Source organism: Chlamydotis macqueenii, chromosome 1, assembly GCF_036417535.1.
Source record: "Chlamydotis macqueenii isolate bChlMac1 chromosome 1, bChlMac1.mat, whole genome shotgun sequence".
In the NCBI taxonomy this organism is placed as follows: domain Eukaryota; kingdom Metazoa; phylum Chordata; class Aves; order Otidiformes; family Otididae; genus Chlamydotis; species Chlamydotis macqueenii.
The window spans coordinates 198,363,434-198,381,645 of NC_141556.1; the positions used below are offsets into that span (position 1 = coordinate 198,363,434).

At 35.3% G+C, this 18,212-nt stretch overlaps 1 protein-coding gene across 1 annotated transcript in view; it reads right to left on the bottom strand.

Moving 5' to 3' along the window:
* The window catches only part of ATM (ATM serine/threonine kinase), a 77,672-nt gene that overhangs the window by 24,547 nt on the left and 34,913 nt on the right, over positions 1–18,212 (bottom strand). The window contains exons 31-45 of the mRNA XM_086739561.1: positions 15,860–16,024; positions 15,453–15,585; positions 13,284–13,379; positions 11,703–11,874; positions 11,140–11,281; positions 10,361–10,537; positions 9,782–9,956; positions 6,505–6,592; positions 5,995–6,150; positions 4,957–5,065; positions 4,072–4,160; positions 3,874–3,976; positions 2,652–2,800; positions 1,114–1,218; positions 478–597 (exon numbers count right to left, since the gene is read on the bottom strand). Of these exons, the coding sequence (XP_086595687.1) occupies positions 478–597; positions 1,114–1,218; positions 2,652–2,800; positions 3,874–3,976; positions 4,072–4,160; positions 4,957–5,065; positions 5,995–6,150; positions 6,505–6,592; positions 9,782–9,956; positions 10,361–10,537; positions 11,140–11,281; positions 11,703–11,874; positions 13,284–13,379; positions 15,453–15,585; positions 15,860–16,024 (1,979 nt within the window). The remainder of the gene's footprint in view (positions 1–477; positions 598–1,113; positions 1,219–2,651; positions 2,801–3,873; positions 3,977–4,071; positions 4,161–4,956; positions 5,066–5,994; positions 6,151–6,504; positions 6,593–9,781; positions 9,957–10,360; positions 10,538–11,139; positions 11,282–11,702; positions 11,875–13,283; positions 13,380–15,452; positions 15,586–15,859; positions 16,025–18,212) is intronic.

Sequence of the window (18,212 nt, forward strand, 5' to 3'; positions counted from 1 at the left end):
CATGACTAAAAAGCAATGTTAAGAATTCAGGTAGAATACTGATCATAATACTAGTCCATGAAGAAAGTGATTCAAACTGAAACTTTCAACAGATTTATGGGATTCATCAAGGAAATGGGAAACATTTTTAGAAAGGAAATTACAAGAGGATGACTCAGTTAATTAGCAAACCAAAGGCTAGGAGATATGACAGCTATCGTGAGTGTACCAGGGAACTCAAAACAAAGGAAAGAAAACAATTACTTGAAATACAATGTTGGCATAACATCAAATAATTAAAACTAGACCATGAATAAATCCAGTCTGGAAATACACAGAAACTAGATTTATCTTCACATAGTAAAGCTAAAATCTATATAACTTTTAAGATTAAGTTTGAAAATAAAATTTGTTGAGGTCATTTTATTTTTGTGCTAGACTTGATTACCAGAAATCATGAAAACTGAGAAAGGAGTAAGAAACAAGCTCAAAAAATACCTGGAGAATAGCAGACCTATATTTTCCAACTCTCCAATCAGCTGTAGTCTGCACAGAGTTGGATATAATGAATAAACAGACTCAAGACTGCCTTTGCACAGCTCTTCTACTTCATTCACTCTATGGATTCAACAGAGAAATAGTAAATTATTTTTTTAATATCCACAATAATTCTAAATAATCATAACATCATTTCTATACAGTTAAAAGAATTTAAACAGCAAAACTATTCAGTTCAGAATTATTCTGTATTACCATCAAAGTTCAAAAAATTAAATCTGTCAAGTAAATGAAAACATGGTAAGCATATATAAGCTCCAAGGCCTGTGTGACAGTTCAGCTAAAGAAGAGTAGTCTGCATTCAAATCCACTTAAGAAGACTGCAAAGTAAGGGATGTACTAGAGGAAATGTATCTTCAATAAGCACACAAACTGTATATGCACAAAAGATAAATTTAAGATAAAAAACTTAGAAATGAAGATGCAGTCCAGAAGTACCGATTTTATTCTATGCATGAAGTCTTTCTTGAGGCCTGGAAAACCCTATAATAGTCTTTTATACATAACTTGTGACTACAAACACACACACACTCCATCTCTCTCTCTCTAAAAAGCCGAATACTTGCATACAGTTACCTGGCATCTTTAAGACTGTCATAGAAAGCAGAGAATTCCTTATCTCGTAAAGACTGAAGAGCATCATACAATGATTCATGGTACCCTGGTCTTCCTGTCTCATCTCTTAAAAATAAAAGTAACATAAAAGGAAAATTGTATTTCTCTACAAATCAGTAAATTTTATTTTTATGACAAATATTTTAGTAGTACATTTTCTGCAGTTGGATGGATTGTTGTTTTGCATGATAAAAAATAATAACACAACTCTACATTTTTAATTAATTTAGTATTTTATAAAGTCAAGCTGTTCTTTTAAAACAAAGAAAAAAGTAATTGTGAAAATGTTTGGAATATGGAGAATATGTTCAAGATTGTATCAACAATATATGACACAAAACCAAATGCACAATAAAAATTTAATCATAACACATTTCTCACAGTATTATGCTGAAAGAGATATATTACAGAACGTATGCAACTTCAGTTCAGAATCAACAATTTTTTACATTTAACTTCAGAAATATTTTTAAAAAGGAAAAAAAATAAAGAAAATTGGAAGGGTGGAAAAACTCAGCGTTCACTTTAATTTTCTCCTTTTTGTCCGTTTCACTTTTCTTTTTTCTTTTCCCTGATCCTCCTCTTTCCTGCCATCTCATTCTCTCATCTTACATGTTGTTTTTCTGCTCCTGCATTAAAGCTGAATATTCGGTTTGCGTAAGAGGTTTATAACCACAACAGAGGTTTATACAGACGCTAACCCAGGGACAAAGAGAGACCACCTATATAAAGTTTGTTCTGACTGTGGCATGACATATGCCCTTCAACAGGATATGTCTGTCAAGTCTTCCAGATGCTTCTAAACAACCATCTTAAGACAGTGCAGGAGAAGAGAATGAACACCAAGAGTATGTTCCCCACATCCATCTCTCTGTAAGAGTCTCAGGAGAAAAATCCTCCATGCTCCTGACTACTAAAAGTTCATGAAGAAGGAGTTACTGAAGACCTCATCATGTAACTTCTGCTTTTGCCAAGATGTACTGAACCTGTTTTGTATTCCTCCTAAAATTTGCGATCATGTAGCTGTACTAGGAATAGACGGAGTTCACACTATATCCTAATAAATAATGCCAGGCATCCAAAATTACACAAGGGAGGAGATTACTCCTTATGAGGGAGTAACCATGAATCAACACTGGTGTTGCATATTCCAGTCTTGATAACCTCTTGTGACTTACCGAGTAATATCTTCCTCATTTTCTTATAAATTAAAAATTAAGGTCTATCTATGTACTCAAGATACATCTACTATCTGAGTCAAAACCAGAAAATTTCAGTTTATATAAAAAATAAGCATCAACAATTTACCAAGAAAATGAAAAGTGATCTGCATACAAAACAGACAGGTCTAAGTGAAAAAGACTGCTTTTCAGTTCAATGATTAAGATAAATCAGGTGATCTGCTTCACAGAAATTACATTCTAACATTGTCTTTTTGCTTGGAATTGGAAACATTCCCTTTCATTTAAAAGAACTAGCAAAAAAGTAAGTCGGTTTACTTGACAGAAGAGATGTGGCCCCACTGCATATTCCTCCATGCTGCCTGGTAGCGCATTTCCTGTAGCTCCGCACACCACTCAGTGTTTTCATGTTCCAGTCCTTTCAAATACACAGAAAGAGTCTGGCAAAGCCCAAAATTCTGCAAAGCCTGGAATTAACAAAATTAGTGAAAGTTGGTTTTTCTCCTTTAATAAACTGAACGTTTTTTTTTAAAAGGCTTTGTTTTACCCTTGGAAACAAAGAAGCCTTTGCGGGTAAGGCAGAACCATAAGTATTTCTAAACTGAGCACTATATAAGATGAAAACTTTTAAATAAGACTACTAATCACACTACTGATACCTTCAACCCCAGAAAAACTGTTTCATTACTACTGTGGCTGGCATTCTTTGAAATAAATTTCCATGTTGTGTTTCAAATGAACTATCTGCTCACATTCCTCCATTCCATCATTTCTGGGTAGTAAGCCAAACCTGGTTTTACTTCCTAATGAACTGCTTTTCCTGGTGGGGATTTGAAAAAGTTTCCTACAACTCCTGAACTCTTATCTGATTGAAAACCATAATGACTTTATAATGCTGACCACTTATCTAGATTATATGGGCAGGCACTATGAAACAGAAACACAATGGAACTTTAACAATGATACTAAATAATTTGGGGAAGGAAAAGTACCACAGGAAAATGAAATGAGAGAAAACACAGATATACTTGTGCTATGGTATTACAGGATCGGTGTAAAGATTTTTTTAGGCTAAAAAAGCAAGATCTCTTTATTTTTAAGAGATAAAAATAAGACAACATAAATTCTATTTATTTATTTTATCAGAAATATCACAGTTTCAATAGGATAGTTGCCATAATGTAGAGGTTTAAAGAATGAGATGGCAAAAATAACCAATCACATCACTTTTTAGATCCTGTCATTTCAGGAGCTGGTCAAATTCTGTATAAAATTAAATAATTTTGAAATATCTAATGAAATTTATTACCCAACATAGGGATTACGGGTGAGTGATAAGAGGACTAGAAGCCTTAATGTTTTCAGGACAAATATTGAGTTGTCTTATATTATACAATTTGGATGCCTACGACAGTGGGCTGGACTTGATGACCACAGAGATCCCTTTTAGTTCTAAACCAATTTTGCATTTCCTACAAATGAGTCTCAGTACAATGGATATCAATCCCTACATTCATTTCCTATTATAAAATAAAATTACCTCTATTATTCCTGCTTGGCGAGTAGATGGAGAGAGGCTTGCTTCAAGGTCATATGTTACAAGGGCTTTCTCCCATACTGCTTCATGCTCATATGTTCTTATCCTGTTGTAAGTTAACCAAAAGTTTTCAATTTAAGTTACTTACTAACAAATGAAAGCAATTACTTTAAATAACATAAGAACATTAATAAATTATACCGTGCTAATGGCTGTAACATTCTTCCTCCACCGCAGCCATAGAGACTGTCAGGTTCTCCAATGCTTCTATATATGTCCATGAGAAGGTCCTAGAATATTTGCCATAAAACAGTGAATTACCTCTTTTGGAACCAGTTCAAGTGAGTTTTATACATATCATGTAAGTTTATAAATACAAGACCTTCCACGTAACATGTTGTTATCACTGTTTAATTTTCCTTTATGCAGTACCTGAGCCTGCTCATCATCTCAGGAAGAAAAGTGTTGTAGTCTAGCAAAACCCTTCATGACTACCTAAATTCTCTGCTAAGTTATTAAAAAAACAGCGCTGGGCCTTAGGTGGACTGGTTGAAAAGCAAAAGGCAGTAATACTGAATGAGCATCAGACATACCAGCTAAGCAATGCATTTCAAATATATGCAAGCACAGTTCTGGAATAATGACCTATGGAAAGAAGTAACTTAGACAAGGCTACTAAATCAGATTTTATGTACCAAATAAATTTGTAGGGAGATAATATTACTTTGTTTTTTATTATTACAACTTGCTACACCATTTGCTGATTTTTAATGAACATAACTCTCTGACAAAACAAACTGGAAAATACTTGGCTGGTTACAACCATGAGGCCAGTTTGTTTGAGGAACGAAGTCTGCTTTGCTGCAATTTAAAATCTGCCAGTTAATTAGTGTTTCAAGTCAACAAATACTCAATTTAACTTGACCGACAAGGCCATGGAGTTCACTTTCAATTAGAGCATGAGGAGAACTTTGAAATACGGTTTTTGAAGTTGAACTAGATCTGCCTTCAGCTCAGATGAAACCTACTGTTAATTCTAATTATGTAAGAAGGTTTGCTTTCAGATTTTGAAGCAGACACATATACCTGTAAACCTATGCCAGTTTCTTCTTTACTTTTTTCATTCAAAATAGTAATAGTTGTTCTTTGACTTTCCTCTTCAAATGTCAAACTCTTAGCTGCTTTAAAAGACGACCTAAAAGAAATGTTTCAACTAGTAAAGTTAAATGAAATTTCATACAAAGAACTAAAGAAATTATGAAAAAATACTTCAGATGTAAGGGGGACAAACACCAAATATAAGATCAGGCCTGTCACATCCTCAGGTTATTCAAAATGGCTCTCCACCAGAATGATAAAAGTGATCAGCTGAACTGAGAATATCAACATCAAGGGATTTCAACATCAAGGCGGTTTTTCAGAGAAAAAAAAAACCCCACTCTGTAATGTCTAATCTTTTATTAAATCAAATTGCTTTTGTGAATGCCTGAAGCAGGAACGCTGTCTTCTGGGAAAGAATAAAAGCAACTACATAATATGCTTACAACCATACTTTTGTTATACGTTCATTGCCTTAGAATTATGTCACCAAAATGAAGCTAGTAACCTAGTTCCATATTTTCAACTTGCTAGACCAGAAGACAAAGATAATTGTCCATTATAGAAGAAAACTTCTACAAGGATAATTCAGCTCTACCCACACAATTCTCGTCATCATTCTGTGGTTTCTCTCCTTGATTCACTTCTGGCCATAATTTAACCATGAGCACACTATTAATAATGAGAAATAGAATCTGAAAAGTGTTCAATTTAGAAAGTGAGATTCAACACATTTTAGTATTCAGAAGCACTAGCTTTAGTGAAGTTTCTCCAGAACACACACTACTAAGAAAACTTCTTTGTTAGAAGTCAAAATTAGACTACTTTGTGTGTGTCACAGCTAGCAAATTAGCAAGGCTGGGAACACATTCAAGGAATGATACAAATATTTTGTTTAATATACACACCTAAGGAATTTTTTTAAAGTTTCCTTGACTTTTCATGTAACAAAACCTTACTGTGACACACAAAACATGATCCATTTCACCAGAAATGTCAAGAAACTGCATTCCTCAAGTCTTGTACCTTTTTTGCTGTTTGTCTATATTTATCTTGTCTGCGTAGATTTCTGCGTAGAGCAAAGCTGTGAAGTGAGCAGCACAAGACTGTGCTGCTATAGCAACCTCAAGATAATTCAGATCTAGCCAGAAGCTGTCATCAAAAACTGTACCTGAAACAGATCTGATTAAAAAAGACTTTAATATTGTTGTAACAGACCTTCTCTTTAACATTAAGCAAAATAAATCCAATCTAACTATAAAGCCTTCCAAAAGCTAATTTTACCTTAATCCCCCCAAAATCCATATCACAAAAAGTTTATCAGACAAAAAGTTTTCTAAAAACTCCTTCAACATAGTTAGAACCCTTTAAGGCCAGCCATATCATTTCTGTAACAAATGCAAGGTGACTACTATATCTTCATTCTTTTAACTGACATGTTCTCTATCACATCCTTCTTCCTTGATCTAGAGCACCAACAGATCTTAGAATAGTCATTATTAAATTAAAGCAACATTTTGGAAAGTTATAATTCACCTCTTTTGTCTTCTTAAGTAATCAACAACAGCAAGCATGGCTCGTCGAGATACTTTATCCAAACTTCTATAATTATGGGTTTCTGGCTCTGGGATGCATATTTCAAAAGGAAGAATATAATGAACTTTTGTCATAACCTATGCACTTACAAAATAAAAGGTGTATTTTGTACTCAGTAAAATAGCAAAAAACTTCCTTGGACAGCATTTCCGAAATCAAATTAATAGTTTGTCACAAAATGTATTTCCCCTACATTGCAGTAGTTTATAATTATCTTTATCAAATGATCTTTGCATTAGTAATTTGTGGATTCTACTTCTTATAGAATTCAGAGATGATCCAATGTAATTGCACAAAGCTCCATAATAGACCTCTTCACTTACGCTTGAGCCATATAAAGTTATTTTAAAGCCATGGAAATAGAACCATAGAATAATTCGGGTTGGAAGGGACCTTTAAAGGTCATCTAGTCCAACCTCCCTGCAAGGAGCAGGGACATCTTCAACTTTCCATGCTTCGCTTCTGGATTAAAAAAAAAAACCCACATGGCTACAGGTTGCATTCTGATCATTTGGTTAATATTTTTTTTTATTTTTCTGGATACATTTAATTTATAAATTACAAGAAGCAAGAAAGAGGGAAAGGATAAGCAAAGTCTTGATTACTACTATACTACAGTAAGATGCAGAACTAGAAACCTCCCCTAAAGAAAGGAAAAGCTACGTTAAAAAAGAGAAGTATCTGGGCATTTCATGTCTTCCAACAAATAGAAATGAACAACACTTACTTTCCACTGCTACCAAAGACTTTACAGAAGGAAAACCAACTCCTTCTTTGTAAGTCATTTCCCACATGCTCAACTTTGAAAAGACATACAGTGGCAATATCCGACTCTCAGTTCCTAATGCACCATGACATTTTGCTCTCCAGGTCCATTCCCATGTCCTGCGCTACTTGCAAATGTAGATATAGCGTCCCACAGGCAGGGTCCAATTGGTCACCACTGCACAGTCAACGCCCAAAGAGATGGCTACTTCCTCTTTAATAATTTGATCAGATTAATAATCGAAAATCTCTGAATGAATTACATTTGGGTACCAGAAAGTATTAACGAGTCAGGGGAAGGAAAAAGCACTGGCCAAGAAAACTGGAAAAAAAAAGTTATTCTTCAAGATTTGTTGAACAACAGACCAAATGACTATAATGGTAACTATCAGCTGTCAGCATGGTATTCATACTCCCTTGCTACAACAAGCTTACAAACAAAAAACGAAAACAGTGTCTGTTTTTTCATGGCATCAGATAGAAATTCTAAATTCTGAGGAGAAATAACTAAACATGTATTTTGAAAGATTCATTCCACAAAAAAACTACATTTCTTCTTCAAAATAACAGATTCAACTGACATATGATTCTGTCCAGACTGACACGCACCATGTTCAAAAGATTCTTCATTTTCAGTTTAGTGGGTCTGACTCCTGTCAAACAGTTGGCAATTTATGATTAGGTTTGGTTTCTCAAGCAGAGCAGTGAATTGGCATGATGTACACACTAGTTATGCTTTAAATTACCAGGATTAATAGCCAATTCCTGTATGTCAAAATGGACCAATGGTAAGACTCTTGTTCAGAAGCACTCAACTGTCATGTCTAACTGCTTGGTCTTTGCCACAGTTTGGATCCTGAAGGATTGGAAATAAATTTATCTAGGTTTTCTAGGAAGATTTTTCTCCTTATTTTGATACGGTAAGAGTTTTTCCTTGAAGAAACTGGTAGTCACCAGATGCTTAATTTTTTTTTTTTAATACAGCTGATGTTCTATCATTCCAACTCGGTATTAGCATATTTTTGCTTTGTTGGCTAATGCACCTCCAGTTTATCTGTAAACAACTACTTAGACAACGAGCTGCGTGCTACTTCATGGGTTGTTTTTTTTTTTTTTGTTACCAGGGCAGTTTTTCATCTGAACAACTCCTTTTAAAGCTTTCACATGTCCCTTTTTTCCCTCTTATTGCCTCAGTAAGATACAGAATCACAATGTCTGAAGAGGCTCATTGGTGTCACTGAACTAACTTCAAGTTTATCAAACTTAGAAAACTCCCTTTATATTTTTCATAGAAACTTGCATTACTCTGTACATCTGAATGTTAATTTGTGCAGTAGTTTCCCTGGCTGCTTACAGGAAAGAAACAGGAAATTGTTAATCCTTTTCTATCTTACAAAGTGGGACAATAACAAAAATATTTGGATTGTGGGAACAGCTTGTTATCGGACTTCAAAAATGTGAAAGAATACTGGTCTAGTCTTTCTGGCCAGGCTAGTCAGCATCTATACAGAGTACCTTAAAATACACCTAGTATCATTAGGCTTATTTACACCACTCTTAGTACAAACTGCAGTACTAAGGATTCCTTTACCTTTCTGGCAACCTGAAGCTTGCATGACTTGCCTGTAAAGAGACTGCAAGACATTGTACAGACTCATTCCTTTGGTGATTTGTCACTGAAGAAGGAAGTTAAAAGATATGGCAGACTAGCTACCCCTCAAACAAATAACTCACCTGAAGTTACTGTATTTGTGTGAAGTAAGGGATATGCATAAATAAAAGAAATACATTATTTCAGCTCCTGAAAACTAAGTGCATGCACCACTCCCATAGTCTAATAACAAAGATCTTATTTTTTACACAGATTTCTGCTAACTTCAGCCACAATCTAACTGGAAAGGCAACCAACCAGCTTGATGAGAAGGTGCTTTGCTTTTAATGGAACTCAGTGCATTACTCATACTCAGCTGCAGCTCTTTTGGTTACAACTTCCTTTCATTCTGCTGGAATGGAACAGGTCTTTTGAATGTAGAGGGAGACCATTATCAACATTAGGCAGAAGCTAAAGCAAGGAGAAAATCCAGGCAAAAATTGCCTTTAATAGTTCTTGTTTGAGTAAAAGAGGAATTTAACTGCCAAATAGTCATTTTCAGAGACAGTTCAAGACTCAGTCTTGCAGCACACAACATTGGATCACATCTAAATTCAGCAAGTAATAAACATTATCCAGTTGTAAATAAGGGAAGAAGCTATACAGAAGAAGCTACTTGGGTGCTGCCAATGAACAGCTTCAAAATTACTGGTATCTCCACTGAAAAAGATTGAACAATTGGCCAGATGCTTCTAAAATTCTGTCTGCCTACAAGTGCGTATCATACGTTTGATGTCAGAAGATAATTTTTTCACAACCAGAATCCCTCTTTCAGTTGAAACAAAAATATTATGACATTACCTGAATCAGAATTTGGAGGTGTAGTAGATCTACTAGATGAGGCAAATCTGCAACAGGCTGTAAAAAACTTCTGGATATGAACTGACAAAAGATTTCTCCAAGATTCATTTGCGTCATGAAGAAGGATATCATGAATCAGGTACGGAAGCAAAGTTTGACACAAGTCTGTTTTCACCTAGAAAACAATCATACACAGGAGCTGCTAAGAAAAAGAACCAAAAGCCTTTTTTTCTCAAGTTATAACCAAACTGACAACTACTCAAACAAACTCGTAATGGTTGAGAAAGAACATGTTGTATGAAAAATGTAAACCACTCAATAGAGCTATGCTGGCATTCAGTTAAAGTAGTTATATAAAGTTCATCTATGTTGATTGTTATCTCTCAAATCCTGTATTTCAAGAGTCTATTTTACAGGTATCTGCAATATCTGATTACAAAGGATCTGAATTACTGTTAAGAAAAAGTAGTAACTTAATAGCAGAAATTACTATTTGCTATCAAGATGAGTTATCACATATTTTTGTGCATCACGGTGCACATACATATACATATACACGTAATGCGTAATTTAGCTCACCTCACATAGTGGTTTCATTAATTGGAGAACTTCATTTTGCACACCTCCACTGTCCAGTACTGAACTAGTTAGGCGCTTGATCCAAGTCTCATGACTTTCTCCCAGAGGAATCCACAGGTTTGTGTCATCCAAAGTTTCTAAAGGAGCCTCCATATCAGTAGCAGGTACTACAAGAAACTAGAAGGAAAATATAAATATTGCAAATATAAAAAAATTCTACAGCATTTAGAAAAACCATGCTGCAATCTACACAGATTAAAACATTAAATATTAATTGTGTTTTAATTGATTGACAGTATCAATTTTGTTCATGTAGATGTAAAGTTTTATATGGAAATTTGAAAGTATTAAAATAAAATTTTAATGATAACATCCACAAGGCCACATGAGACATCAAAACTTAGGTTACAAACCAGAACTTTGAAAACTACAAAATATCTGATTTATGGTTAATTATGCACCTTTTTCTCTGATCTATTTTCCACTAAGTTTCTGCATCAAATGATACTGGAATCCTGAGAAAGAGTGTATAAGATTACCAAGTAATCGAAAATCGTTTGTCTAATAACGAAAGTACACAGCTTCCTAATGTTAAATTGGTAATTTCTTATATGAAGAAGCCGCAAATACTGAAACATAAAGGAGAAACAGATGTACAAAAGCAATCACATTTGCAATCAAACTGATGAAAAGTCCAAATTTTTTATTCATCAAAGCCTATCTCAAAAATATTTTCAAATTTACTTTTTCAAAAATACATATTCTTATGTAAGAAGTACCTTCTTCCTAGATGTTCTGAAAGGCTGTAGATAGATTAACATGGGATCAGCTTTATTTTTATAAACTTCCCAAAATTCACTGCCAGACTTGGTGGCTAATATGTTTTTCAAACAGGAAACAGCAGCAGCTCTAACATCAATACTGAAAGAATAACATACACAACATAATTATTCTTAATTTCATTCAGATATTTTATTTTCAAAATCACCTTTATAAACATACAAGACAAAAATGCCACAATCTAACAACGTGTGCATCAAATCTGAAAATTTTGGACTAGGATATGCCATTGCATATTTTGTTATAAAGCAAAGCCTCAGTATTTACTCCACAGCACACTCCTCTATGGCACAGAAGAGACTCTCTGGTTTGAGTCCAACTACAAAATTTCTAGGAAACATCTATGCTTTACTGGGTAAGTAATCTAAGCCTTGAAGAAGCACATGGTTGGACATTAACAGGTGTTAATAACACTTTCAGAGTGTTACTCTTAGGTGATTTAAACAGTTTACAACTAAATGGCTCCCATTAAGCTTTGAACTAAATAAATAAGCATACTCACCAATTATCTGTTAAAGCAGTATTTATTTGAGTTAACATTACAAAGACCCACTGAAGTATTCTATCTTCAAGGAAGTCCACTGCTTTAGAATCCAGCGCATTTTCAGCACACTGAAGAGCTATGGTGGAGAAATCCACGGGACCTATTTCTCCCAAGCAATTTCCAACAGCCTCTGGAAATGCAGGTAATTTTATAGTTTTATGTATACTAAAACAAGGTCTCAGCCCTAAAAAGCTGCAATTAATACAAACTGCTTTTAGAACTGAGATTGTTACGGGGTCAAAAGCTGCAAATATTTATAAGTAATCACTTGAGGAGCTTTATGATTAAAATTATATGTATACAAATTTTGCAGCTTAAAACTCACAAATAATACACTTTTCTAGGAGCACCTATGGCTCTGGATTTTGCAGTTTAAATCAGATATGGATTTTATTTTTGCTTGTGTTAGAAACAGGTAAGTGCAAAAGGTCAGAATCACAGCTACTAAGACACGCTCATTTTCATTCCCTAAGGGTATGAAATACAAACAGCAGCCTGTGAACACAAACTGTAAACTTACACAGCCTGTAAACTCAGTAAGAACTAACCTACATTTTACATAAAATAATGTATCAATGTATTCCTCATTTGCATCCCAGACAAAATATTTTATAAAAATACATGACTACATACAAGAAAAAAAACAAAACTGACCTTTAAAACAGTTTCTAAACAGAGATGTAAGTTTGTCAGAAAGAAACCAAAACCCATTTCCCTGCTCTTTCCTTCATACTCAGCATGTGTCTTGAAAACATTTCAATTTTCTAGAACGTTGTTTTAACCACCAAAGCAAACAAAAAACAGACTGAAGATACACAGGTTGTGTTTTGGACTAAATTTAAAAAATAATCTAAGGAAACACAATGCAGAAAAGGCTGAAACTTACAGCTTGCAGAAGTGCAGAAGAATGTATCCTACTGAAGTCCTATCCTACTGTGAGCTTCAATTGCTCAGCATTTGTAATTATCAGTTATCAGTCTTCTAGACAAAAAATATATTAAGGTAAATGTTCTCTTAACTTGTGCTTCTGTCTAGTTTAGACATCTCATTTCAGTAAACATCACCTTCATAGAGGTACTCCCCACTTGGGGAAGAGGAGATTTAGATTTTAGTTTTAGTGCTTTGGATCAAACATTAATCGGGTCCTCAATGTAAATAGTGAGAATAATTTTAACAGTACAGAAGAGGCTTTAAGACGGAGAACAACGCTTTTAATTTCCACTAAGATATGCCTTTCAAATTAGTCCTCTTCAACTCTTCTTACTATTTTTCAACGTAATAAAGTAACCCTTTATTTATTTGCAATATTTATTTAGAGTACAGAGGAGACCACGATCTAAACTGATGACAATTTAAGTCATTAGTCAAAGCTGTAAAATACAGTGACTTCAAAGAAGACGTATCACCCATTTTAACATTATTGATTGCTGCCTCTGGCAGCAATTGCAAAATAGCAGTGGGAAGTAACACCAAGAATGGCAATAGTTTCAACCTGGGGTTTGCAGTGACAGCCCTAGGTTGCCCGTGGGCCTAACTTACCCAGCACTGCTTTTTCACCAGTATGGTTAGCGGCCATCTTGGACAGCTGCAGTAAGCTCACTACCAATTTCACGACTACAGAATCTTCCGGCTTTTCTATCAAACAGAAAGAAAAATAAACCCTGAAAACATCACTGTGTATTTGTAATGTGAACATATCAGAAGAAAATATTGCTTTAGTATCTTTTCTCTACAAATGTCAACATGCATTCTTAATCTTGAAGCAAGTTAGTACTAAACAGTACATTACAAAAAATTTCTACGCATTGGACTATGCCAAAGAATTCCCAAAATTAGAATAAACAAATGCTATTATTTTCAGTGTTTTGATGCAGAAATGGTAATTAAAGACATGAAATATCAGCATAAGTTAGTGTAAGAATTTGAAAAAGCGAAGTCATACTACATGACTCCACTGACAGCACTTAAGCTAATATCATCATTCTGTTCTAAATCCAAATTCAAGGAATATCCCAAAATAAGGCTTTCTCATAGGAATTTCACAGAATTTGACTAGCTTTCAGCTGCGTAACTCACTTTGCCAAATTCTAAACTCTCAAGATCGATATTTCCTTATCTGTTTCCTGTCTGCCTGAGGTTTTCTTTTTGAATAAACATTCCAAAATGTTTTTGATGTTTCCAGGAACAAGAGCTAGGAAAAGATATGATGATTTGCCAATGTGAAAAAAAAAAAAAACAGCTGTATTTTCTTTAAAAAAAATCCTGCTGCCCTGTTGAATGGAATGGAAACCTGGAATCAGGCTTTATGCTTGTTGACATTTTTATAAAAACGAATACATATATGGTCAAACTACCATAGTTATTTCTTAAATGTTATCTTCCAGCATATAGTTTTATAGCCTGTATCAATAACTGTTTTTTTTACTTATTTTTAACACTACTACTACTACTGATATTTTTTTAAAAGTTATTTGTAAGTGCTTAATATACTCTCAGTATAAGGCGAAATCAAGGCAACAGGCCCACCAAGCCTGCTAGCCCTCCTCCACAGAGCAAGTATTTCGTCTCAGGTTTTGGCAGCCAGCAGATTGGGGATTTCTGAGTATATCTTCATTCATACCTAATAATCTCTATGAGATATTTCTAACTCATTTTAATGTCCATTATGCTTCTGATCTCCACAATAAGTAGCAGTAAGTTCCACGCTACATATATTTTGTTTGGAAAAAATGTGGTTTATGTTGTATAACTGCTGACAGATAATTTAATCTGTTCTTGTACTGTGATAAAAGTGGTAAGTGCTCCCTATGCAGCCTCATCGTACCAGTCATCAGTTCATACTCTCCAAATTCCTATTCAATCTCTTTTCCAAGCTCACAAGGCTCTCCTCTCATTAAAGTCGATCCACACAAGCTTGCTGCCCTTTTACTAACTCTCTTTTCAAGCAGAATTTGGAGACTAAAATTGTAAATTATAATCAAGATTTAAGGATAATGCACTTACACATTGGCCTTATGACAGACTACTATTCTTCCCCAAATTTTACTTTGCACTTATTTACAACAAATTACATAAACTCTTTTTATCTTTCTGTCATGCACACAAGCTGAGGAAGACTTGATGTAGAGGAGAAAAGTGAAATGATCTGGCACAAGCATCTGAAAATCAAAACAGGAAAGAACTGGGTCTGGACTGAGGGCTGAAACAGAATGCTTGGATATGGCAACGTTCAACTAAACTTAATCCTACCGTTTTAAAAACTTCTGTTAGCTTTACTTCCTAGCATATTATGCCTTTAATAAAATCTAGCCTCATTACATTACAAAGAGTAGAGATATTTATATACTTAATATAAATGAGAAAACACATTAAGCGGCCATAAAGCAATATACTCATATTATACATTATCCTGGTCATTCACAATCCTAAGTGCCCCATGCCAAAAGCTGGAAGGGCATTTTACCTTCTCTGCCATATAATATCTCATGTAATATTTATAATACACTCCGCTAAAAATACTTCAGATTTTGCATGAATAATAAATGCCATTCTACTCTGCATGTGAAATTATAACAAGGTTACACTGTCAAGCATACAAAAAACAAGACACAAAATAAAACATTCAATGCCAAATTAGAATACAGTTACATTGCTACACATCTAAAACCAGAAACAAAAGAAACAAAATACATAATCAGACATCAGTACCCTTGGAACTTTTCAGGAGATCCTTCATCTGATCTTTATATTGTTCCAACTGTTTGCGTAAATCATACAGTCCTTGAAGTCGTGTTAAGGGCAGTGAATCACAAACACCAACTGAGAGAAAGTGATTAATTTCCTGCAAAACAACACTTTGTATTAAGCACATACAGCATACAAATAAAGGCTTCAAGTAAAGAAGTAGCTCTCTGCAGTCCACACTATGGAAATTAATAGATGCAAAATAAGAATGGAGACAAACATCTCAGATTTAAATTAGATGTGGATTCTTTTTATTGCCAGTTCCAGAGACTTTCTCAACTATACCTACAGCTAGAAAACTGATTTTCTTTTGAAAGTCTGCATTACAAAAAAACCACTATGTCATGAGATATATTTTTAAATGTAATTACCTCCAAAAGAGAATATGGTCCTTTACTGTATTTTATCCTCCGTTGAGTTGCTCGCAAATCTTTAAAAGCAGGATATTCGGGAAAAGGATCTAAGCATCTGATTGCTTGGTACAGATTTTCATTATCCTTATTATCTATCACCAGATACTTCAACAAGCCTAGTACCTGAACATAAAAAGTGAATGAAAAAAAAAAAAAAAAGAAAAATCTTTTTGAGCCATATTTCTTTTCTAGGTTATAAAGTTTGTATTTCTCCAAGTTCCATTAAACTGAAAGCTCTATTAAAAAAAACTAGTAAGATAATTTATTCAAACTGTTAAAAATTACGAAATATTTAGAGGCTTTGCAAAACCACAGATATAGTCTAAAATGGTGAGGCACTTTTGCTACTCCCCCTCCCAAACAGACATCAAACCTTTTTATTATCACAGCCTGCAGTTTTATCCTGTCGTTTTGATGAAACTGACTTCAAATACTGGCCAATACAATCATTACAATATTGGCAATGATTTAGCAACACACTGCACCCAAGCAGTCCTTCTGATGTTATTACGACTTTATTATTCTTACTAACTACAGTGCTGGTAATTTGGAATCTGGACAAATGCCTAAATATCATAATTTACTGCCCAAATCACTGAACTCTGGCAGAATTTGTTTTATAAGAGATCGACAACTTCAATAATTTCTTGCTAAAGGGGTACCATACTTTCTTTGCAAAAATGCTGCTTCTACACATTACTTAGAAATCAATGCAACTGGATATTCAATCCAGAAAGCTTTGAGGAGTCTAGAATCTAAATGATGAGTTTTTTATTTGGAGACTTGTATTTACCTGAAAATGATTAAATAGCCTCCATCAATGCTAGAAGAAAAATAAAGAGAAGAAATTGAAATGTGATCACTAGAGGAAGGACTTCTCTGCAGGAGAATGATATGAGAAGTTTCATATTTGATTTCCATTTCAATTCAGAGAAGTTTCCGCCCTCTCCACTTTGTTTCTGCCCAGGGATGCCCTTATGTTGCCTTTGCAGTTGTGCACGTACAACTGCTTGCAATCTGGTCATAATGATTAAGCTGGGAAAAAGATTGCCAGGTTATTTTCAACTGGATCAGCATAGCCCTCCAGCTGAACAGGAACTACAAGAAGGAGGACAATGCAGGGCTACACTGCAACCATGAAGGTGCATACGGTACCATGGGACCAGGTTAAGCCAGAAGATAACCATGAGGACTGAAGTACAAAAGGCATAGTTTCCTCATCTTCAGCTACTAATTATAGATCTCCGAATCCAAGTATATTTCCAACCCCAGCAGAATGCACGTACAAATCATCACCAGAAGGAAAATAAGGTTTCTCACACAACAGAAACTGCTTCATTTCCCTTTTAAGGCCTATTCATTACATTAATTTTAATGATAACTTATTAAATAAATAGCTGAACTACTGAAATCTGTTCTTTGCATATATTTCCTGGATCAAGAGCAGCCCTGAGGAGAGGGACTTGGGAGTGATGGTAGACGAGAAATTTAACATGAGCAGGCAATGCGCCCTTGCGGCCCAGAAGGCCAACCGCATCCTGGGCTGCATCAAGAGGAGCATGGCCAGCAGGCCAAGGGAGGTGATTCTGCCCCTCTACTCTGCTCTGGTGAGACCCCACCTGGAGTACTGCAATCAGCTCTGGAGCCCTCAACATAAGAAGGATGTGGACCTGTTGGAGAGGGTCGACAGGAGGGCCAAGAAGATGATGAGAGGGCTGGAGCAGCTCTCCTATGAGGACAGGCTGAGAGAGTTGGGGCTGTTCAGCCTGGAGAAGAGGAGGCTCCGGGGAGACCTTATAGCGGTCTTCCAGTACCTCAAGGGGGCCTACAGAAAAGATGGGGAGAGACTGTTCAGTAGGGCCTGTTGTGACAGGACAAGGGGTAATGGTTTCAAAATAGAGGGAGGTAGATTTAGATTGGATATTAGGAAAAAGTTTTTTACACTGAGGGTGGTGGAACACTGGAAGAGGTTGCCCAGAGAGGTGGTGGATGCCCCAATCCCTGGTAATGTTCAAGGCCGAGTTGGATGAGGCTCTGAGCAACCTGGTCTAGTCGGGGATGTCGATGCTCCTTGCAGGGGGGTTGGACTAGATGACCTTTGAAGGTCCCTTCCAACTCTAAGCATTCTATGATTCCTCTTTGTCCTCTAGACACCTTCCCCTTCCAAAGATCTTAATCATATTTTCTGTGAAATCATCCACAGAGCTTTGTAGGTAACTCCTTGGCTTCTCAATGTGCTTGTACTGATAAGCTTGCCATCAGCAGTAGTTTTTCAATGCCTATGTTCTCTCTCTTCTTCTTAGTGGTACCA